At 40.0% G+C, this 21,444-nt stretch overlaps 1 protein-coding gene across 1 annotated transcript in view; it reads left to right on the top strand.

Moving 5' to 3' along the window:
* LOC109318769 (formin-F-like) overlaps positions 1-21,116 on the top strand; it is a 57,725-nt gene extending 36,609 nt beyond the window's left edge. The window contains exons 9-17 of the mRNA XM_019548162.1: positions 2,971-3,082; positions 8,198-8,288; positions 8,811-8,897; positions 11,388-11,540; positions 13,325-13,454; positions 13,571-13,603; positions 14,989-15,092; positions 16,128-16,211; positions 20,418-21,116. Coding sequence (XP_019403707.1) covers positions 2,971-3,082; positions 8,198-8,288; positions 8,811-8,897; positions 11,388-11,540; positions 13,325-13,454; positions 13,571-13,603; positions 14,989-15,092; positions 16,128-16,211; positions 20,418-20,522 — 899 coding nt within the window. The 3' untranslated portion in view covers positions 20,523-21,116. The remainder of the gene's footprint in view (positions 1-2,970; positions 3,083-8,197; positions 8,289-8,810; positions 8,898-11,387; positions 11,541-13,324; positions 13,455-13,570; positions 13,604-14,988; positions 15,093-16,127; positions 16,212-20,417) is intronic.
* The last annotated feature ends 328 nt before the right edge of the window (positions 21,117-21,444 follow it).

The following is a 21,444-nucleotide window of genomic DNA, read 5'->3' as shown; positions in this document are numbered from 1 at the left end:
ACTAAAATCAAACCCAAACCAAGGCTAGTATAACCAAAAATCAATAAAATAAAGCCATTAGCTGCTTCACTTTTCTTGTAGAAGAAACACATTACCCTGCCTACATGTCTCAGTAATATAGTGACAGGAGAAGTAATTTTAAGACAGTCAAAGAAATGTCTGGGAGTCAATGAAAATCTGTGGTAATGAAAGAATGTGTGATCTAAAAGGTAAGTGACTGGCCTAGGAGTCAGAGAAACAGACTTTGCTACATGGCCTTTGGTATGTCTCACACAATACGGTTTCCCTCGGCATTATCATTAAGAAGCTGAGGAAATGCATAGCGGTACTGTATGGTACTATACTGTAAGGTGGATCTATAACTGGTTGGATCATTGTGCTTAATGAGTAGTCATCCCTGTCTATTTGGAGGAGGTATCAAGAAGGATTCCTAGGGACCTGTCCTGAGTCTGGTATTGTTTAATATCATCATTAAGGCTAGGGACAGAAGCCTGAGCCTGAATTCATTCAATCTTTGCAGGTTAGTCTAACCTGGCTAGGCTAAACTGGTTTGTAAGTGTGAAGACATCCCCCCTGGATGAGGAAATTCAGGCACTTGCTTGCAGTGGTTCTCTCTTTTCTTCCACAGTGCTGAGCGGAGGGGGGCATGGCCAGGCACCGGCAGGACACTCTGCCTTAAGTGGACTCTGTTCTGTCTGTCTTTGTCCTGTCTACCTTACACAGACATTTCTCAGCATTAGGTAGGATACCACATGAAGGCTATAGTCTGTGCTTTGGGAGAGAGGGAGGGGGGATCCCTGTTTGAGCAGTGAGAAGTGGGGATGGAGGGGCACGATAAAGCCAAGTAAATGCTACTGTGCCTGCAAGTCTCTGCCGGCGCTCCAGTGTGGGAGCAGAGAGGAGGGACCAGCTTAGCTCTCTGGAGCAGAGCCCTCCCAGAGAGCATGTTGGGATGCTGGGGGACTCTGATTTAACTTAAACCAGGAAGGGGTCTGGGACAGACATTACAGAAACTGGTTTGACCCAAATCAGTTAAGTCTGATACTACATTCAACCAGGTTCATCTCAGACCAGTTTCAGCCATTTTCAAACTTGTTTATCTGCACTGAATGTCTTGTCCTGTTACAGGTTTAAACCAGTTTCTGATCATTTAAACTGGTTTACGTGTAATGTCTGTCCCTAGCCTAATTTTTTGGATAATGGGATTAGGTGCTTAGTAAAATTTGTGTATGACACACAATTTGGTAGAGTTGCAAACACTCTGGATAGCTAGGATCCAGAATGACCTGGATAGACTGGAAAAAATGGTCTGCAATTAATCAGAGGAGGTTCAGCAGAGATAAATGCAAAGTCCTGCTCTTGGGACAGAATAATTGCATGCACAAATACAGACTGGGGAATGACTGGCTAGGCTGCAGTACTGTGGGACCTGGTGGTTATAGTAGACAGTAAGCTGAATATGAGCCAACAAGGTGCTCTTGTTGGAAAAAGGCCAACAGGATACTTGGTTGTATTAACAGGAATGTCATTTGCAAATCAAAGGAAGCGATTCTTCTGTTGTATTCAGCATTGGTGACCCCTCACCTGGAGTACTGTGGCCACTTTTTGGGCCTCACACTTCAAAGAGGATGTGAACAAATTTGAAAGAGTCCAGTGGAGAGCAACAAAAATGATTAGAGGTCTGGGAAGTACGACTTATAAAGAAAGACTGAAAGATCTAGGGTTATTTAGTCTGGAAAAGAGAAGGCTGAAAGGGGATTTGATAACAGACTTCAAGTACCTGAAAGGTAATTATAAAGAAGATGCAGATGGGCTTTTCTCTATGTCCACAGGGGACAGGCCTAGGAACAACGGCCTCAAACTGTGTCAGAGGAAATTTAGGTTGGAGGTTAGGAGGAACTTTCTAACTATGAGTTGAGGACTGGACCAAGCTGCCTAGAGAAATTGCAGGGGTTGGACAGACACTTGGCTGGGTTGGTTTATTCAGAAATAATCCTTCCTTCAGCAAGGGACTGGACTAGATGATATTTTGAGAACCCTTCCATCCCTACTTTCTTTTGATCCTATGTCAGTTTACCTTTTTGACTTCAGTTTTCCCATAAATGAAATAGGGATATTCTTCCTCTATTTAGATTCTAGGATGCAGTTCATTTCAACATTTAGAAGTCTCCTTCATCTTCCTCCCTTTTCCTTCTATTTCTATCTTTTTTTCCCCTCCTTGGCTCTGTGGCAGTTGTGACTGCCCAATCTGATACTTATTTTGGAGGCAACTAGCTCAAAATGATAGAACTTGACCTGTGCTGGGAAGCAAATTGATAATTGGGTTCCTCTTCTGTAGTTTCATATGAGGTCCATCTGTGCATGTAATTTTTCTTCATATTGCTGAAAGTATAGCAAGTAGTGTCATCCTAAATTGAATTTCAAGAAATTTTTGCACATTGTGGGGAGTCCTTCCAGGAGCATTATATAGCATAGTGTAGGGAAAGCTATATTGCTTGCATTTCATCTGCCCTTACAGATAAACTTTAGTTTCTGGGAATGTCATCCAGCACTTTGTTGCAAGCTCAAAAAAATACCAACCAACCAACCAACCAACCAACCAACCAAGTTTAGTATCTTTGATCTTCAAAGCATTGTAAGAAATTAAAGATAAATATGTAAGTACATGCCACTTTTATTCCAAACTACTAGTCTGAGTTCAACAAGAATATCGAATAGTAAGATTTTGACGGTCTTTAGATAACAGTATCTTGATGTTCTGTCTCATGCGTTAAGTTTATTTTAACAAAACAAAATATATTTTTGATGTGCTACAACTACTTGTACTTAGAGAACAAAAGGCTGGGTTTCACTTGAGCTTTTAGTGTCCATTAAGTGGAAACTAATTTTATCGGGGAAGTAAATATGAAATGTTCTGGTCTTTCCCTTGTGTATTTCTCTGTGAGTAATTGAAGAATAATTTTTCCATAGACATTTTTCTTAAAAGTTTCCATATAAAACCAAGCCAGCTGAAAGCAAAACTGTACATCCTACATGAAGAGAATGGTGGACTTACAGATGAGCAGCTTGCAACACTAAGAAGGTAATCTTTTGTTTGGATTTAATTGTTTGTTTGATATATATTAACTTTGGAAATAGCATCATTTGCGGCAAGTGAAATGAAATTCAGATAAAGTGTTTATGGAAGTGCCTGAAGCATCATGGTTCTTACATTGAAAATTAGGTTGCACATAGAGACTTCACTCTCTGCTGTCCTCTGACGTGTTGTAATTATAGTGCATTGGAGAAGACTCAATTAATCAAGTCTGCTGGAGCATGGTAATCACTGTGCTCCAGCCAGCCTCTGTGTCTCCTGTATCAGTGTCCCTGTGCTCCAAAGTGGTGGTGGGAGTACTTGAACTAAGGCCCATCAAATGAGCTTTAGTTCAAACACCCCTGCTGCCATTTTGAAGTGCGGAGATACTCGAGACGCTGTGGCACTTTAATTAGAGCGGCTTTTGGAGCTGCTCTAACAATAGCATCTCCTCCTCCCTACCCCTGGAGCAGATGTAAAAGTGCCCCATCAGGGCTCCACAAGGAAATCAGCAACCGCTATACTCTTGCTGATGCAAGCTTCAGGAAACCAGGAGTTTGGGGAAGTGACATCAAGTCAGTCATAATTTGAGGTCAATCAGTTATGTAAAATGGGTAAAACAATGCTAGTATCTATGTAAAATTGGCAAAACAATATTGTTTTGGACCAGTAGGATTACCCATCTCCAGAGAGAAGAATCCATACCATGGCCGAACCTATTGATTAGTTGTTTGCGAAAGCAAGAAAGTAAACAAATGTTGTTTGTCATTTGATTTGGAGAGGGCAAGCTGCGCTTGTCTTACAAGAGGGTTTGTGGACACCTGAATCTTAAATCCAATCTCTATTGCTACTAAGTATTAACACAGAATATTTAATGTCTTAAAATGTCACTTATATTTAGAGGGAGCGCAAGCAAGGTATAGGTCTGTAGCATGTAGATATTGAGTTGTGTCATTTTAAGTAGCCTGCAAGCATGGTGTGGGGCTACCAACTTTTTGAAAATCTTTCTCATAAAACATACACACCAATGTGTGTCTAATACTGGCACTCAGCTCATTCTGTCTTAAACTTAATATGTATTTATGTTAACTAATGGTGGGCAGCTTATATAATAGGGGGGCATGAGAAAAACGTGGTTGGAGGTAAGCTTTGAAGCATTTTAACTGTACTCTTCAGGGTTAGAGAATGGGTTTAAATCTGGCCTTTGTAGTCCATATCCTAACATCCCATAGGATACTTGTCTGCATTAAACACTAGTGATAACATTTATGGAATGAGATCTTGTGTCCAGAACTAGGTGTGTAAAAGTGTTGCACGTGTGAATAAGAACATTGTGCAGGTGAAGCTTGAACGAAAGCTGGCCTACAGTGTAAATGGATTTAGACAATCAACAATTCTCCCTTATCGTTGACACCTTTTCCAAGGTGTTTTATATTCTGGTGCAAACTTCCAACGACTTTCTTATGCAGTCTATGAGCCCATTGTTTGCACCATTGAAGTTAATGGAAGGATACTAATTGCACCACAATTTGGTTTTAAAGACCTTATTCAAAAAAGAATAGAAGGTATTACTCATCCATTGTTCATTATCGTGATCATGGTACACACTGGCCAGATATTTGTCCTAATGAAATACTTTCTGCCTGTTGTGGCATTCTCTCACTATGCGATTGGTGATCTATAAGGTCCCTGGCACATATTATATTTAAGGTGAGATTAAGATGTTAATCATGCCATAAATAGTAATAGTACTACATGTTCAAATATGTGGAACATCTTTGTGGCTGTCTTATATATCACCATACATTGAATGTGTAGCACTCCTCCCAATGCTGACAAACAGCTGGTTGCAGAGATGGAGTGGGAGAAAGTCACTTTCTGATGCCAGGGTCCTGGTGCCCCAGGTCCCTTAGTGTGCAGCTGGGTAGTTCTGGTGCTGTTCTAGTGCCAGGGTTGAGAGCCCTGGGTCTCAAACTAGCCTCATGACTCATCTTGATTGTGAGCCCTGGCCCCCAAGTCTTGAACCAGCTTGTGGCTGGGGTCACTCCTGGGTCTACAACAGGGCCACCGCCTTTCTGATCCTCATTATTGGGCTGGGACAGCTCCATAGTTGCACAAAGGAAATTGGAGAAGTATTATGCCTCATCCCATACATTATGCCTCCTGCCACTCATGGCTGGCATGGTAGGAACCACAAAGTTTGGGAAGGGCCATATAAAGTCCCCTGATCTTAATCATGTCATTTATTTAACACCAGCCAGGGGCCTAAGACTACAAATGATAAGCTGGCAAAAATGAACCAATGTTACTGACTTGCATAGTCTGAAAAAGAACTCGGGGCAACTTCAAACCTGGTTGCAGATTTAATCTGTTGGTAACTTTCCTCTTGGAAAGATATTAACTCCTGCTGGAATCAATAAGAAGGAACTGAAGGAGTGTTTCTTGGCAGAAGTGGCTGATATTAAACAATCTCTTAATGTCCTTGGCTATTAAACAATACCTTCACCCTAAAATGATGCTGAATGTGTGTAGACACCTGCTCCTCTGCAGATACTCAGAAGTCAGGCCCACTGCAGAATTACACCAATGTCTTCTGCTAGCTTAAATTGGTGCAACACCTTAAAGTCCATTATTTATGCCAGCTGGGCTTTATCTCATTAAGTAGTAATGCTAATAATAATGAAGTGCAATAGGAACTTTTTTAGCTTTCAAAATCTTGTTTTTGTGGTGGTGAGAGTGAAGAGAATTATTCTAACAGCCACGGCCGAGTGAGGTGTTGGATGCTATATTAGGTCCGGGATTGTGTTCTGTGCTTATGTATTGTCAGAGCCTAGGAATACGCTTACAAAATTCTTGAGGAAAAGAAGGCATTTGAGTGCTTATTTTTCCCCATACAAAATAGTTTTGAAAATGTTATTGAATTAGATAACATGCATTTCAGAATTCAAGGGCCAGATTTCCCTCACAGCTCCACATCCTACATCTCCCATTCAGACACCTAAATGAAGTGGGCAGATTTTTGAAAGTGTTCAGCACTCAGCAGTTTCTTTTCAGAACAATGGATCGTGAACAATGGGAGCTGCAGGACAGTGAGCACTTTTGAAAATCTGCCCACTTCATTTTAGGTGCCTAAATGGGAAATGCACCCTTTTGAAAACAGGGCTCTGAATATTTTGGAAATATGGTGTGTATCACAAGATCCTAGCTAGCAATGACTCAGAAGTTTTTCTTTGAAGAATTCTGTGCTGTGGAAAGAAAACCTGTTGCAGTGTGTAAGCCTCAATGGGAAATCCAAATGCAAGAAAATGTCAAGTGGCATATTATATATTTTAATTGCACTAGTAAAGCCAGTTGAATATTACCTGAAAAATATAGGTCTTCTTTTTGATCCAGACACAGTTTCTGATTTATCTCCGTCAATTCTTCATCCAGAATTCTGGAAGTCAATAGCATAACTTCAGGGTTTTGTCCCCTCCCTAAATTATATATGTATTCAATTGGAACAGCTTTGTGTCTTCACCCCTGAAAAGTTAAATCTTTACTTTCTTACTTACGGCTTCCATTGTTTGAAACTTTAAACTTGGAAATTTCTAGATATGTGGCTATGTATCCGGGCATGGGTAAAAAAGATTTGACAAAATACTTTGTTTTTGACTAAATAAAAATATTTGCAGTGTGTTTTATTCTCTATATAAAAATTATATACATTATATACAGATATATATTTATATTTCTTATATATAAAATCAATTATATATATATATATCTCACAAAAATTATTCTTTTTCACTAAAACCTGAAAATACTCCAGTTGTAGCTGAACATTTTCAATTTTCATAATGAAAATTCAAAATCTTTGATAGGAAGATATTTTATGACTAGCCTTAATATTTGTTTTGTAATCCAAACCCAGCAGTTATTCTACTGAAATATGCTAAATAGTTTGACAACTGTGATTTTTTTTATCTTTTTCATTGTTTGTCCTGAATTTAAACTGCTAAAGTATCTGCTTTACCTTTTTAGTAAAATTAGCTCTGGGTTAAATTTTGTGATGTTTTATTACCTTTCAAGCAATCATCATGTATCTAATAAAAAGTATACCAATCTCCATGAATGTTTAATCACACTGGCTCCAACTTGAATGAGCTGTTTGCAGAGAAAAAAGAAAATATATTTGATACTAGTTTAGGATTCTTAACATTTCTTCCCACACATGCTAGTTAAAAACATGGGTATTATTTTTTCCTTTATGAGAGAGGCTATTATTTCAGACTGTTGTCAGGCACAACAAAAGACTTAAGATATCACTCAAGTAGTTTGGTGCTGTGAACGTATTTATTTTTTGGATGTAGATGTGGCTAAACTTATTAAACTTGAAGGATACTCTTGGTCTGGGATATTCTTGGTTTTTAATCTCTGGTGATACTAGTATTTTAATTGCTGACAAACGTTTCATGTTCAGCCCTAACTCATACAGCTTAATGACTTTTTTGCGTCTCTCGGGTAAGTCACCCTTGTTTCAGTGCCATGGGTTATCATTGAATATCATGTGAGTATCATAGGCCACTCATTTAGGAACCTGGGAACTTGACCTCAATCCCCTGTTTTGTTATCGACATTGTTTTACCTTGGGCAGGTCATTTATGTCTGTACTAATTTGGAGTGCTCAACCTTGAGATATCCAAAGTCTAATTTTCATAGGTGCTGATTTCAAAGGTTTCTATAAGTTCTTGGCAACTATGAAAATAAGGTCATGGCTTCAAACTGGGCCTGCAATGGAGATAGTCAAGATTAATAGATGCCTTTGAAAATGGTGCCCTTAGTCTCGCTGTGCCTCAGCTTTATTATTTGTAAAATGGAGATAATAGCATGAACCCATCTTTGTAAATAGATTTAAAGCTACTGATGAAAACATGTTATTAATCTCTTGGTGGTCATTTTCCAGGCTACACGAATGCAGTTCTCTGATACCCAGAATCTCCGGATATGTGTATGGCCATAGATTCTTTTAAGTTTCTCATTCCACCGTTAGAACGCTCTACGTAGAATAAAATACATTGTGTAGAATGGACAACCAGTTCGATGAAAGAGGACTTCTACTAGTTTCCAGTCTTTGTTTTGCAGATATCTGCCTACTCCAAAAGACATGGAGATGTATCAGTCCTTCAGAGGATCTCCTTCAGAACTTCATGTGGTTGATCAGTTTATGTTAGAGGTAAAGAAAAGTGAGGTTTCTGGAATTCTCTCTTTCAGGATGGGGTAAAATGCTAGAACTGCTTTTCTTTTATAGTAATTTAACACTGAATTTCAGCCTGACTCTGGGTAAGAGAAGGCACTTGGGAGGGAGAAGAGATGGGATAAATAGAAATAGAGCAAATATTATGAAACTCTATTGTGATTTTTGCCCTCCCTCCACCTCCACTCTCCAAAAATAGTGGGGGGGGGGGGGAGGATTTACTTGCTTTGGCTGTTTTGTTTCTAAAAAAACAGTTTCATTGGCTTTAATTTTATTGTTGCCAAACATGTGATTCTTTTCCTAATTTGTGCAGATTGCACATTCATCTGGCACATGCATTTTATACATGCAATAACATACCTTAAATTTTAAGGCCTTAAATTAATTGAGAACAGCATTTTTAAAGTCTATGTCTCTAGGTAGATTGGTGTTACTTTTGAATATGATCTATGCTGGCCTGTTATTTCCCCATTGATTCTGTTTCCGTTCTACCCTGTACAGATGTGCAGAATTCCACATTTAGGCCAAAGGTTGGACCTCTTGCTTACAATCCGAGAACTGCCAGTGTGTATGGGCGATCTGGACCCTGTAAGTGATAGACCTTACTTCCTTGTCTGTGACTAAAAATCACCATTTAGATTTTAAAATATGGAGCATCGGGTGTCCTCAATGCAAATACAGAGTCTGTGTTTAGGAGGTGAGATTGTTTTCCATGGGAGAGCAGATCTCCAGCTGTAATGTTGACAGTTCATATTGCAATAATGCCGGGAGCCTGATGTAAAAGATGTAATTTGGCTGCATTATTCAAAAAGGTTTTTGATCTATATGGCTGATGGCTTTTAGAGCCAAGGGAGTTGTAACTGATGTGAAACTGAATTAGAGGCGGGGTAGATTTGATGTGCAATATGAACCACCTGCTAGTATGTACAACATACTCTTGGGTGAGCCAAAATTTGTTGTGATTTATTAACACCAAATGCTACCTGGAGAGAGCAGGACCTCAGGATCACATGAGACAAAGCTCAAACCAAGCATCCTATCTGATCTTTAGTTTGCATTGTCTGGAATACTGCAGTGGTGCCCAACCTTTTGGCCCTGTGGCATGGATAAATGGTATGGGACCAGTTCATAGGCTGGATCCCATGCAGGGTCAGGCCCCACATGCCATGATCTAGCTGTGTGTGCAGGGCTATGTTATCCAGCCCATGGGGCTCCCCTCAGGTTTGGAAATTTCACAGTAGGAAAGGGGTCATTGATGCTGCCACTGCTCCCCTCTCACCAAATTTTTGTGCCCCGCAGGCCAGATCTGGCCCACAAGCCAGGGGTTGAGCACCCCTGTTCTGCAGCAATGGTCTAAAATAGAACAGCTCATAAGAGTAACTTTGCAGTGTTTTGGGGGATATTATAACGAACTTCGATAGCGTGTTTTAAAATTGCCCTCTTTGTCTTACCAGTAGGGAGGGAAGGGCATTCAGGTGGACATGCCAGAAGGGAGGGAGAAGGGGAATTCAGATTCTGAGGTTGGAGTCTTCCTTTGTCTCAGGGTCTTTTCCTCCCATTGCCCAGCTGGAGCAAAAGTAATTAAGCTAACTGGCTTTCTGCCTGCGCACCTCCCTATTAGATGACTTATCTTTTTTTTTGTGCATTTTGGGTGCCTTAGCTTCAGGAATAATCTTGCATCTAGAACTGATTGGAACACTTTTATGTAGACCAACACATTTCATTTAGATGTATTGATTTCAACACATGGGCAGAGAGTCTTCTACTTTTAGGGTTAGGACTCTGGCCTGGGTGGAGGGAAACCAAAACTCTGAATGACCTGGAATGAAAAGCTTTGCTCTTAGGCTGAGTAGAGGTTTGAGTCTAGATGTTGCAAATTCATAGCCAGTGACCCAAGTACCAGGCTGCTCTCATGTTTTGATCCCAAAGCAGATATTTTTTATATAATCCTGCTGTTGTGAGAATGATCAAAAGGTTGCATTTTCATTCGGCTGGAAGAAAAAACACATTTTGAGAGTTGCAGTGACCCATTGTCATTGTTTCCTGGTCAGCTCTAATTGAAGCCATCTGAACAGTGAACAGAGGGCAAAAGAGGAACAGACAGAGGGCAGTGAACACATTTCGGACCCTGTATATCTGACTGTTAACATGCTTTCTATTCCACACTGACACCACATAATTGTGCCTATGGGAGGACAAAGAAATAATGATTGCTTTGCTTTACAATAAAATCAAGGGTCGTTGTTATTCACTGTGTAGAACATTATCTCCCAAGATATCTTAGTACTTGGGCCAAATAACATCTATGTATATTGTATAGAATTTCACTTCATGTACAAGTGTACCATTCACATATTTTCTTCCAGGAGCCTGTGGACATCTCTGACGTGCTGCCAGTACTTTTTAAAGGGCTTTCCTATTTCCCACATGTTTCACTTTCCCAATGTTAAGCCCTTTCCCTATGTTAAGCCATGCTGGTGGCATTTGCAAGAAAGGCCCTGAGCTAGTTTATTTGCTTACTTGTTTTCCTGATTTAAGCAGATCTCACTTGTAACTTGAATCCTACAAGGGAGGTAGTTTCACTAGGCTCACACTGACTGTCAAGTCAGCTGTTTGAAAGTATTACTTTTCTGTTATTTTCCTGGGAAGAAAACGTATGTAGAGTGTGTTGATAGGAAAGTGTAAGGCTCAGTTGGTATAGTTAAAAAGGGGCCAGAGTGGATGAAGGACGTAGACCTTTACTGGGCCCAGGCTGTCTATTTTCTGTAATGCCTATGCAGTCTGGTTAATTCCAACTGCAAAATATTTGCTCTTCAAAAACATTTGAGAGACAAGATGCAAGTCCCTTTGGCAGGGATGACTTGGAAGCATGAGGCCAATGCTCCTTCTGTCTTGGTGGAAGAATTTTAATGGGGTCTTGATGAAAAGCTCAGACCTATCCTCTAAAAGAGATGTAATGCAAAGTTGGTTTACAACAAGTAAAGCAATAATCCATTTTCTGCAGTATGGTTAGAGCTGACAAGGAGGGTAAAGACATCAGTGTACCCATTCCAGCTGAGCAAGACTTCTGTATTTCAGCTAATAAGCCAGAAGATCCGAGCATGCAAACAGCTGCAAGTCAGCCAGAGCTTTGTCGCTGTGTTAGAGTACATCTTAGCCATTGGGAACTACTTAAATGAAAAGGCTGGAAGAGAGAAGGCCAAGGGATTTCGATTGTCATCTTTGACCAAAGTGAGTTGATCCTTTTTCCTTGCATTGAAAACATTGTGTTGCAATGCACACTAGCTGATATCATGGGATACAGAAGGTTGCCCATAGCCCGGACAATGACAGTCATTTTTAAAAAGGTCTTAGCTAGTGGCTATGACCATCTGCCCTTGGTTGCAGCAGTGGCAGAAGTATATTTATTATCCTGTTAGTTAATGTGTTTTAACCCAAGGCGTTCCTCAGAGTACATGACAGTGCTTAAGCCGTGTGCTACAGGAACAGGAGATGCCATCCTTCAGAGGAGATGTAGAACTGAAGTACAGACCCCCATGATAGAAAAGAGTCTATGGCTAGGAGGAGGGGACTGTCAGCAGTCATCTCATGGCTAGGTTCCAGCTTGTTTAAGCTGCTTTCTGCAGTTTCATTCCCATGAAGTACTGCAGAGCTTGTCCTGTGCCATGGGCTGTGCCCTGTGAAACAGCTGTAGTATTCCAATGGCTGCATTTCAGCAGTAGGTGAAGCAGCTTCTCTGTACAGTTTTAATATTCTTCAAGCACTTTTAAGGTCCTTTGGAAGCAAATGGTGCTATATAATTTTAAGGCACTGTTTTACAAGTAATAGATCAAAAATAAAAGGAATAGTGAGCCTTGGCAACTGCACTGAACGTGTTATGTCCTTCCAGTTGGTTAAAGCTGTGCTGGGTGGGTGATGCACTTTGTGAGCAATGGTGCCTGGTAGTCTCAGAAGTGCACTTACTAGGGGTACCTACTGCACAATAAGCAATCTGCTCCCCAGCCTGGCTCCTCAGGAGACCCAAGGTCATGGGTAACAGGATTATGCCATGCTGATTCATCCAGAAAGGGCCATTCGAACCTGCCAACCATTCTGGAGTGCAACCAGTTCCTGCAGCCATATTTATGCTATAAGGAAAAGGCATCTTTCCTCTCTTTGTCTTATGCTTGCTCTGGAACAATATTAGCCCTTGGCTCTTAAAGAGTTGTACTTAACATTTACATGGCAACCAGACTGGATTTTCCATCATTTGCAAAGCAACATCCTTTGTCTCCTCAGGATTTGCCATCAGAATATGTTGGCACTAAGCACAATTTTTTCCCCTCCTCCACTCAGCAGTAACAGAGCATGATATCCTGATCCCAGAATTAAGAAATGAATACAGATTCTCTACGCTGCCTTGAACCTCCAAGAATATTATCAAATTATGGCTGGTCTGTAAATAGAAGAGGTGTTTGGGGTTTTTCTTATATTTTTAAAGATTTCTTTTCCCCCTGGAGACTTTAATATATGAGTGAGTGATTTATAATGCTAGTGACAATTCTGAGACACAGTTTGAATTTTTTTTATAGCTGCTGTAATACCACATCTATCATAATGAAAAATGTCTACAAAATCATTTTCTGCCACAGAGCATCTTCCCAGATTCGATTAAGGGACCGTACTATCTACGTGAACACCACATAGTCCTTTTTAAATGGCGCTGGAAGCAACAGCATATTTGGAGGTGCAAAATCAATTGCAATCAATTAAGATGCTTTAAGTTTTTTTAAAACAAGAAATGCCTGCAAAGAAGATGCTACAAAGGATCAGGGAAGGTTTGGGGATACTAGAAAATGAAAAGTTCAGTTTAACAGCAATTGTATGTGGAATGGCAGATTGAGAAGACGGTTAATTCGACTGTGTTTTCTATTCTTGTCAAGTTTAGCTAGGAGCTTTCAACATCTCTGCTGTTTCAAATTTTTAAAAAGGTATAATAGCCTAGGCTGTCAATTATTGCTGTATTCTATTTGTAGTTATCTCTGTTGCGGGGGAAGGAGAGGACAATCACCTTGCTTCATGCCCTTGTGGAGCAGATCTTCTTACATGAGCCTGATTTGGCTAAATTTCCTCAGGAGTTGACAGAATTTGAAGCTGTGCCTGGTGGTAAGAAGATAAAAAAAACCAACCCAACCCTTTTGCTGAAACCCCCGCCCTCTCATAGTGTGAATGATATTTCTTAATGTCTTTCTCTCCCCATCCCTGCTTCTCTTCCTTTCCAGCTTCTATCAAAGGTCTCAGTGCTGAAGTTGATGGTATGTAAATATGGTTTCTAAATTCACAGAAGACTTTCATGTGTTGTGCAGTCATTTGGAACAGGTTTTCATTGCGCTCATTTTGTAGTTTGTAAAGAGAGGGAAAGGTTCAAAAATATTGAGGTAAGGTGTTGCTATGGTGATATTTAACCTGTCACATCACTCTGAGGAATTTAAAAAAAAAATATATAAGCATGTCCAGGTGGTTTAGAAATAAACGATCAAAAAAATACCGGCCATGATAGAGAAATCCATTAAGTTTGCTTTAAACTGAAGATGTTAAGTGATACAGGTGTGTTATCAAAATTACTGCCATAACTGAGTCAAGGAGCCATTCAGTGAGGCAAGGGAAAACCTAGTATGGTTAAGTAATGAAGTTCAAGAAGTTGTTTGAGTTACGCTGCCATCCTTCAGTAAATGGGACTGTACCCCTATGAAACCATGGTAAGGAGCAAACTGCGGTAGGCCAAATGCAGTATAGATTGGGGAGGGTCTAGAGCAGTGCTCTCAGCCAGAGCGCCATGAGATGCTTTTGCAGGTGCCACTCAGGGTTAACATTGTTAGGTGTGCAAACACCTGTGTAATATGTATGACTGACAAGGCCAACCCAAGGATTTCAAATAGGAATCCATAACTTCCAAACCATTTTGACTTCTTGTGATCTTTCTGAGTTCTTTGCAACAGAAGAAATGCTCTATTATTTTTCCAGACTCAAAAAGTGCATGAAAGCTAAGAAAGAACTGGCATTTTTTCAGGGGTGCCTTGAGTGTAGCAAGGGGTACCTTGAAACTAATGAAGTTAAGAACCACTGGGCTAGAGGGAAGATAAGACCTGAAAAAGGGTGGGAGAAAGAGGGCTGGACTAGCCAGCCCCTCAGTCCAATACTTCATTTAATTTCTGAGCTAATAGCTTTCCTGCTTCCATCTAATGGAGTTGTGCCTGTAGCTCACGTGGTAGCCATTGGTACTGTTGGTACTGGAGGCTCAGGCCTGTGTGGTGCGGGAGGAGGCTGTAACTGGTACACATAATAGAATTTGGATTTGCCTTTTTCTTTTAAAATAACATAGCTAAAGAGAACATTATTCAGGTTACAAAGCAAGATACTCAAATGCCAGGAAACACCAAATGGATGGTGGCTTGTGCAGTGTTACTTCTGCTCCTTTTGTTATGATATGGTCACTACCTATTTGCAGCCTTTTTTTTTTTTTAACATAGGAGCCATGCCTATTTCAGGATACAGGATGGGCCCATGATTTTAATTAAAAGTATAATGATGCAGCATGTATATAAACCTGATACAGATCTGTGAATACCTAATTTTCCATGAGGCATGGCTGTCTTTTAAACTTAAGAAATGTCTCATTTCCTTCCTATTTTGTGGTTAGTTTTAAAAAAGGAATTGGAAAATGTTATTCAGTGCAGAAGGCTTATCAAACCTAAGACAATCAAGGCAACAACCTGCGACTCCCAGTTCTGCAAAGAACTAAAGGTAATGTATTATCAAAAACTCACTTTGGACTGGAAATAAATGAGGAGTAAGAGATGTAAGACGTTTTTGATCTGGGCTGAGTCAGAGCCTGGTGGGAAGCCCAAGGGCATCTGGGGGTTCAAAGTGAGTTTAACTTCTCTCTGATGACTACCCCATGTCATAAGTAGCTGCATGTCTCTTCTTTCCCCTCCTGTGTAGGCAGACTGGGAGGGATGGGGAATGGGCAAACCCTCTCAACTCCACTAGTCACATGCTGGCTCTGCTAAAGCAGTACATTAAGGAAAAGCTGGTATAAACCTGACATCACTTTCTCTGGCCCCAAACAGCAGGAAGGTTGGCAGAGAGACTGCTGACTGTCCAAGTCACTAATTTCCACCTGCCTTCCCCAGGGGCAACCCAACAGTAGTGCTCTCCCTTAGACAGGGCAGATGTAGTCTCCTGATGAAGCCCCTACTTTCCTTGATCAATATTAAATGATTCTAATCATGTTTCATCATTCTAATAAAACTGATTGGAAGAGAACAGCTGTTGGGAAACTTCCCCCACTTCAAAATGTAGCTTTTTAAAGACTTATTTGCAAACTCTGCCTCCCCATTGGTGACTTGCAGCAGAGGGCACGTCCATTTATGATGCACTAACATCTGCATTTACATGTGTTAGAGCGTGTCACCTCTGTACAAGTGGGTGATTAAGCACAAGATGACAAATCCTCTAAAATTGTGGTTCTGTCATTCTTAATTTCCTTTTTTAATTCTGTAAATTTTTAATGGACTTGCATAACATCATTGAGCCAAATCCAGAGGCCTCCCATTATGAGATTCTCTCATTCAGCATTAGGTCATTGAGCTCACATACAGGAGTTTGACGGGATGCCTATATTTTGTACATCTTGTATTCCTTATGGCATTTGGGAAATTTGACCTGTTTTCTTTCCTTTTTATCAATGAATTACCTCACTGCTCTTGAGTATTTCTTCAAGTTTATATTCCTGTGTCAGCTCGAGATTGTGGTTTTGTGTTTTTTTTTTTACTGCAGGATCTAATTCAGAAGTATGAAGGAAACCTTTCCCAGCTGTCAAAAAAATGTGATGAAATGAAGAAGCTTTACAGTGACACATTGGTACATGCTAAGTTAAAATATAATTGAATGAAATCTACATTTAAAAAAAAAAACAACTTCTTTTAAAAAATACAGTCTTCTGTAAATGCAACCCACGCATCTTATATATAAGTTTTCTTATATATAAGTTTTCCCTGTATGTAGAGGAATTTATGTGTAACTGTGATAAGAAATTCCACATCTGACATTTGCATAGATCAGTAGCAGAATGGCTTGAATTAATATTTGGCTGGTTTCTCTGACAGTTTCGAGTCTGATTTTTCAAAGGTTCTGTGTGCCTCGAGCTCCTGTTGATGTCAAATAGAAATAAAAGTGCTCAGTACTTTTAAAAGTACAGTACAGCCTCATTATAACAAATCCCCATGAGACTGGAAGAAAAGTTCATTAAAAGAGGAACTTGCTATAATAGGGTCAGTCAATTTTGCTGCTTCAGAGTAATGAAAAAATCAGTTGCTGCTGTTGGGATTGTTAACCCTGGAAGTTGTGCACAACTGAGGTTGTGTTATCTGCTATAACAGTTGAATTTAAAAGGTCATAATGAGTAAATATTTAGCATGTATAAAGAATTTTTTCATCTTCAGAGTTTTGCAAAAATTAGTGAAGATTCATAGGACCTATGCGAAGTATACCAAGTTATTATCCGAGCAGTACAGGGGTGGGTGTAGTGGCAGGGAAGGGAGCAGAAATAAAGGAGAAAGTTTAAGGCTGTGCTTGTACTGGCATTTAAAAGACCTGCTATTGTGCTGTCTCCAGTTCAGCTCCATTTTTATAGCTTCATTCCCAGCATTTGGTGCAGCAAGCATGTCTGTTGATCCATAGCCGAGCCTTGTTGAAGCTGCCCAGTGTGACAGGCATCTTCCAGTTAGGCTAAAGGAGAGGGCAATTAAATGACCTTTCTTTAGTGATAGCTGAAAAAACGGAAGCTGCCATCCAAGGTCTGAGATCATATCCAAGGCCAGGGCAGAGGCTGGGCCATGTGGACTGAACACAGGGTAGAGGATTGATTTGTTTATAGCTGTTTGTCTCAGAACCAGAAAAACTAGGAGACAAGCTGGTAGGTTGCCCCTGAAAAATGAGCGAGGGAAGAGCAATTTGGGCATAAAAATAATCAGAAAGCAGACTTGCATTTCTCAGCAAGGACAACGGGTTGTGTTGTTTCCTCCTGTGTTTGGGGAAACAGAACATTAGAAATTATTTTTTGTAAACAATGAAGACTGAATAACAATGAATGACACTGCCTTCAGTTCTTCCTCCTAGCAGAAACAACTCTGCTGGGTCCCAAATACTGGGAGGACGCTGGGATTAATAGCAACACCAAGAAGACTGGTGTCACACACTGATATTTTTACCACGGAGGTTACTGGCTCGTTCCAAATTCAGTTAGAGGATAACAGCGGTAAAGATACCAGTGACTGTCCTACGGCAGCACTTCAACCATTCAGTAAGACATGTGGAATAGTCCAATCAACACTGGGAGATTTTAAGAAAAGAGCTAGGTTTGGTGAATCACCTGTGGCCAAAGGCATGTTTAGCATTAGTTTTGGATTTATGCATCCTGGTCCTGTGCTCAGGGCGCTTGGTCCCACCCCTAAATCTTTTTGGGTTTTTAATTAGGTGCATAGAAATGCTTAACACTGAGAGTCTGTATCATCCTGCAGTAGAGCAAAATGTTGCAGAATGTTATGAAGCTTGTGAGAGACCTCCAGGGACCTGATCTGAGTAGGAATAGGAGATGAAAGTGATGTTTGACCAGGGACATATTAATTAAAATGTTTTACTAATGCAACATTATAGCAACATACAAAGGTCTCCCAGTGTCTCTTGTAGCCTTTTAGAAGCAGGAGAGCATGCTCATCATTGTGCAGCAAGGCAAATCTGAATTATAGTGCACGCCCAAGGAGTCAGTCCAGCATCTGCAGCAAAATAGAAAAAGTAGGGAAGAATTGTCACCCTCTACATATAATTTAGGCTTGAGTTACTCCTGAATAGACCTGGTCAGAATCTCTTCAGCAAAATGTTTGGAGATACCAGAATCTCAAGATTCAGGTCTCTCCTGTGTCTGGCCCAGAGTGATCTGGGATTCAAGTCTCTTTGAATCAAGCAGAGAAGGGGGTTTGAACCTGCCTCTCCCATGTGCCTCAGCCAGAATCAGAAATCTTAGGCTACAGCCCCAAAAGAGATCTGTTAAATAATTCCATTTTTCTGAACTGTTCAAGATGATGCTTTCATTCCACTGGCTGTGGTGGAGGGGGACCAAGCCTTAAGCCTCAGAAGTTGCCTGATTGTCATCCTTTGGCAAGCTGTAGTGTAGAAGCAGTGACAGGTTCAAGGACTGTTGTATATAACTTGCTTCTCCTACCCCCAATTTGGATCTGACCTGTATACACTCCAGTCAGCCACCTCTTTGTCCCCCTCCATCCCCCATGTAAGACACCCACAGACTTAAAGCTGGCTCAGGCCCTTCCATGGGGGCTGAAAGTGGCTCCAGGTTAACTTGTTGGTTGTTGGTTTGAGGTTTTATAATTTTTTTGTTTTAAAAAATGCGCGTTTATTCTTTTCCTTCTGTTTGGGAAAGTAAAACGTTCTTTCTAGAGCATCTTAATCCAGGATGTACATTTATAGGACACAAAGAAGTAAATGCACAATAGTATCTGCCCAAATGCCAGACTATCAAGTGAACAGCAGTAGTGAGCAATATGCCTGACTAATTTACAGGGAATACATGACTTGAAAGTACCTTACAGGTACCAGTAGACACTATTATCCATAAAATAAAAATCTATAGGCTTATTTTTATTATGTTCTGCTTATGAAAGCAATGATGTCCTCAATGTGTGGCATTTCTGTTGGATAAATGAGAAACTAGGGGTCGCTCCCTGTAGCATAGCTCTTCCCAAAGCAGGTCTTAAGCTCTAGGAATTTCCTTACTCATTGAGTGAGTAACTGTCAACCCCAGGTGAGTTGTGAGATAGTCCAAAGACCGCGGGCTCTTAGCCTCTAGGAGGTACAAGTAGGAACACAGTGTCAGAACTTTTGATTAGCTACTAAGGGATAATATTACATTTATTTGTATATGGATTATATTTAAGTGGCTGTTTTTCCATTTCTGTAGGTGCTAGACATGGTGGTATGTAGGAAGTGGTCCAGGTGATTATGATTTGAGGGAGAAGATAAAATAGAGGGAGAAAGAAAGAGAGGAAATTGTTAATCACTTGGACAAGTAATTCAAATAATCCATTCTGTCTGTCTGTAATACCGTAGTATTCAGCCCTGGGAAAGCTGTAGCCCTCAATTACTTTGTAGCTTTCAATTACAGACAAGATAAGGATGTGTAAGATCACAAAATGCCTTTTTAAAGTTCTTATTAAAGCTTTTTAAGTGTGTTCTCTGGATTTTTCCTGGTCAATTAGGAAGCTGATTCTAACACCATATATTCTTTAGCTTATTGGTCACATTAAGGTGCTGCCCTTGAAAATGATGAAAAACCTCTTTAATTAAATCCCAGTAACTGATTTAGAAACTTCTTATGCCTTGAGGCTTGAGGACTTGTATGAAAGTGGTTGTAGAAGATCTGTGCCTTGAATCCCTTTCTGAGCACTGGACTTTATAATCTGTCTGCTTTAGTAGGTGTTCTCTTGTAGAGTGAACCTGATGTGGATTATCTTTAGGCCTGGTTAAAAAAAAAAAAGAAGAGAGATTTCCATCAAAACTGCTTTTGAATGAAAACACTGGTTTTTGTATACAGGAAATCTCTCTCCTTCAAGCATCTACTTTCCACAGACAATTTTGCAACTTGATTGAAAACCTGAATACCTGAAAGCTGAAATATTGGGGCCAATGACTGGAAGATTCTCATTTGGGTACACTGCTGAAGTCCCTTAGGGGATGTGGCTCATTTGCCTCACCCACTCGTTGTTTTGTACGGGTTGGTCTTCCTGATCAGACTGTCTCCCCATTGTGACTTACGCAGACAGAGAGATAGAGGGAGAGAGACTGGTGCCTACTCGCCGACAGCAGATGGCTGCAGTTGCACTGGAGCCATTTTCCTATTGTTAGTGTAGTATAAGTGGTAATAGTGAATGCATATTTAATTTCTCTCACTCCTTCTCCACCTCCTCCCTCTTCTCCTCCCTCCCACACCCTTTGTGGGTTATCTTACTTTTGGATATTGCTAACAATTCAGTGTATTTTCTTTCAAATTTGCAGGTAAAATTTGCTGAGCCACAAGAACAAGACTCTCAAGAACTATTTGGCTGGATATCTTTCTTTATTGGTGAATTTAAGAAGGCCTCTGCACACTTTATGTCATAAAGTCTGCACAACAATTTTAAGGAAAAAACAATTTTTCTTAAATTTTGTGCCATGGAACCTTATTGCCTTATAGACCTTAGTGATGCTTAAATACCACCCAGGCATGTGCTGGCCTTCTGCACTGGGATAACATTTTCCTGTGTGGATTTGGTTAAAGCTGATTCTCTGCATTTTCACTTCTAATGTTTTAAAATTTGACCCTTACGATCCTGTATCCCTTATGTGCATATTCCAGATTTTGTTTCTACATTTCATATCAATAGATGTTTTTGCAGAAATACATGTTTTTGTATACTAAGGTGCTTGGGAAAGCATCTTAACTTTTCTATAAATTCTCTTTTGATTACATTTCTTTGCTATCCTGTGTTCTGAATTAATTTTAAGTATCCCTCCCAAGGAATAAATTTCTATGTGATGGTTTAATTTGTTGCTCTTTTTTTTACTGTAATTTTATTAAATAATGCATGATCTGGTTTGTAATGAAATGTGGACTATTTACTCACTGAGAAAAATGCTTAGCAACAATTTGTGCTCATCTGCATTTATTAAAGTGTTGCAACTAATAATGATTAATGGAAAAAGAATAAGGCTGCCTAGTTTGTTTTTTTTTATTATTTTTCTCTGTAGTAGTACAATAAAGAATGCTTTTTCATGGCTAATGTTGTAGATTCAGGTAATATGCTACTGAAGTCCATCATGATCTGAGATTTGAATTGCACTGACAAGAAGGACATAGCATTACAAAAGCACAGTGAAAACTTGTCAGGAAGTGTCTAAGTGATGGCTCCTTAAGATGACCGCCTATGATTTCAAAAGGAAAGATACTTTGGTTGCATTTGTGGCTTTCCTATGGGTTTTATTCTGAATAATTAGAAGAAGCTCAACAAAATAAAGAGAGTGAAAGCCTATAGGGGTAAAAAAA

The sequence above is a fragment of the Crocodylus porosus genome, unplaced genomic scaffold (assembly GCF_001723895.1).
Source record: "Crocodylus porosus isolate Cpor-Errol unplaced genomic scaffold, CroPor_comp1, whole genome shotgun sequence".
NCBI lineage: Eukaryota > Metazoa > Chordata > Crocodylia > Crocodylidae > Crocodylus > Crocodylus porosus.
Note: the sequence above shows the minus strand (reverse complement) of the source record. Positions and strands in the feature narration are given on the sequence as shown.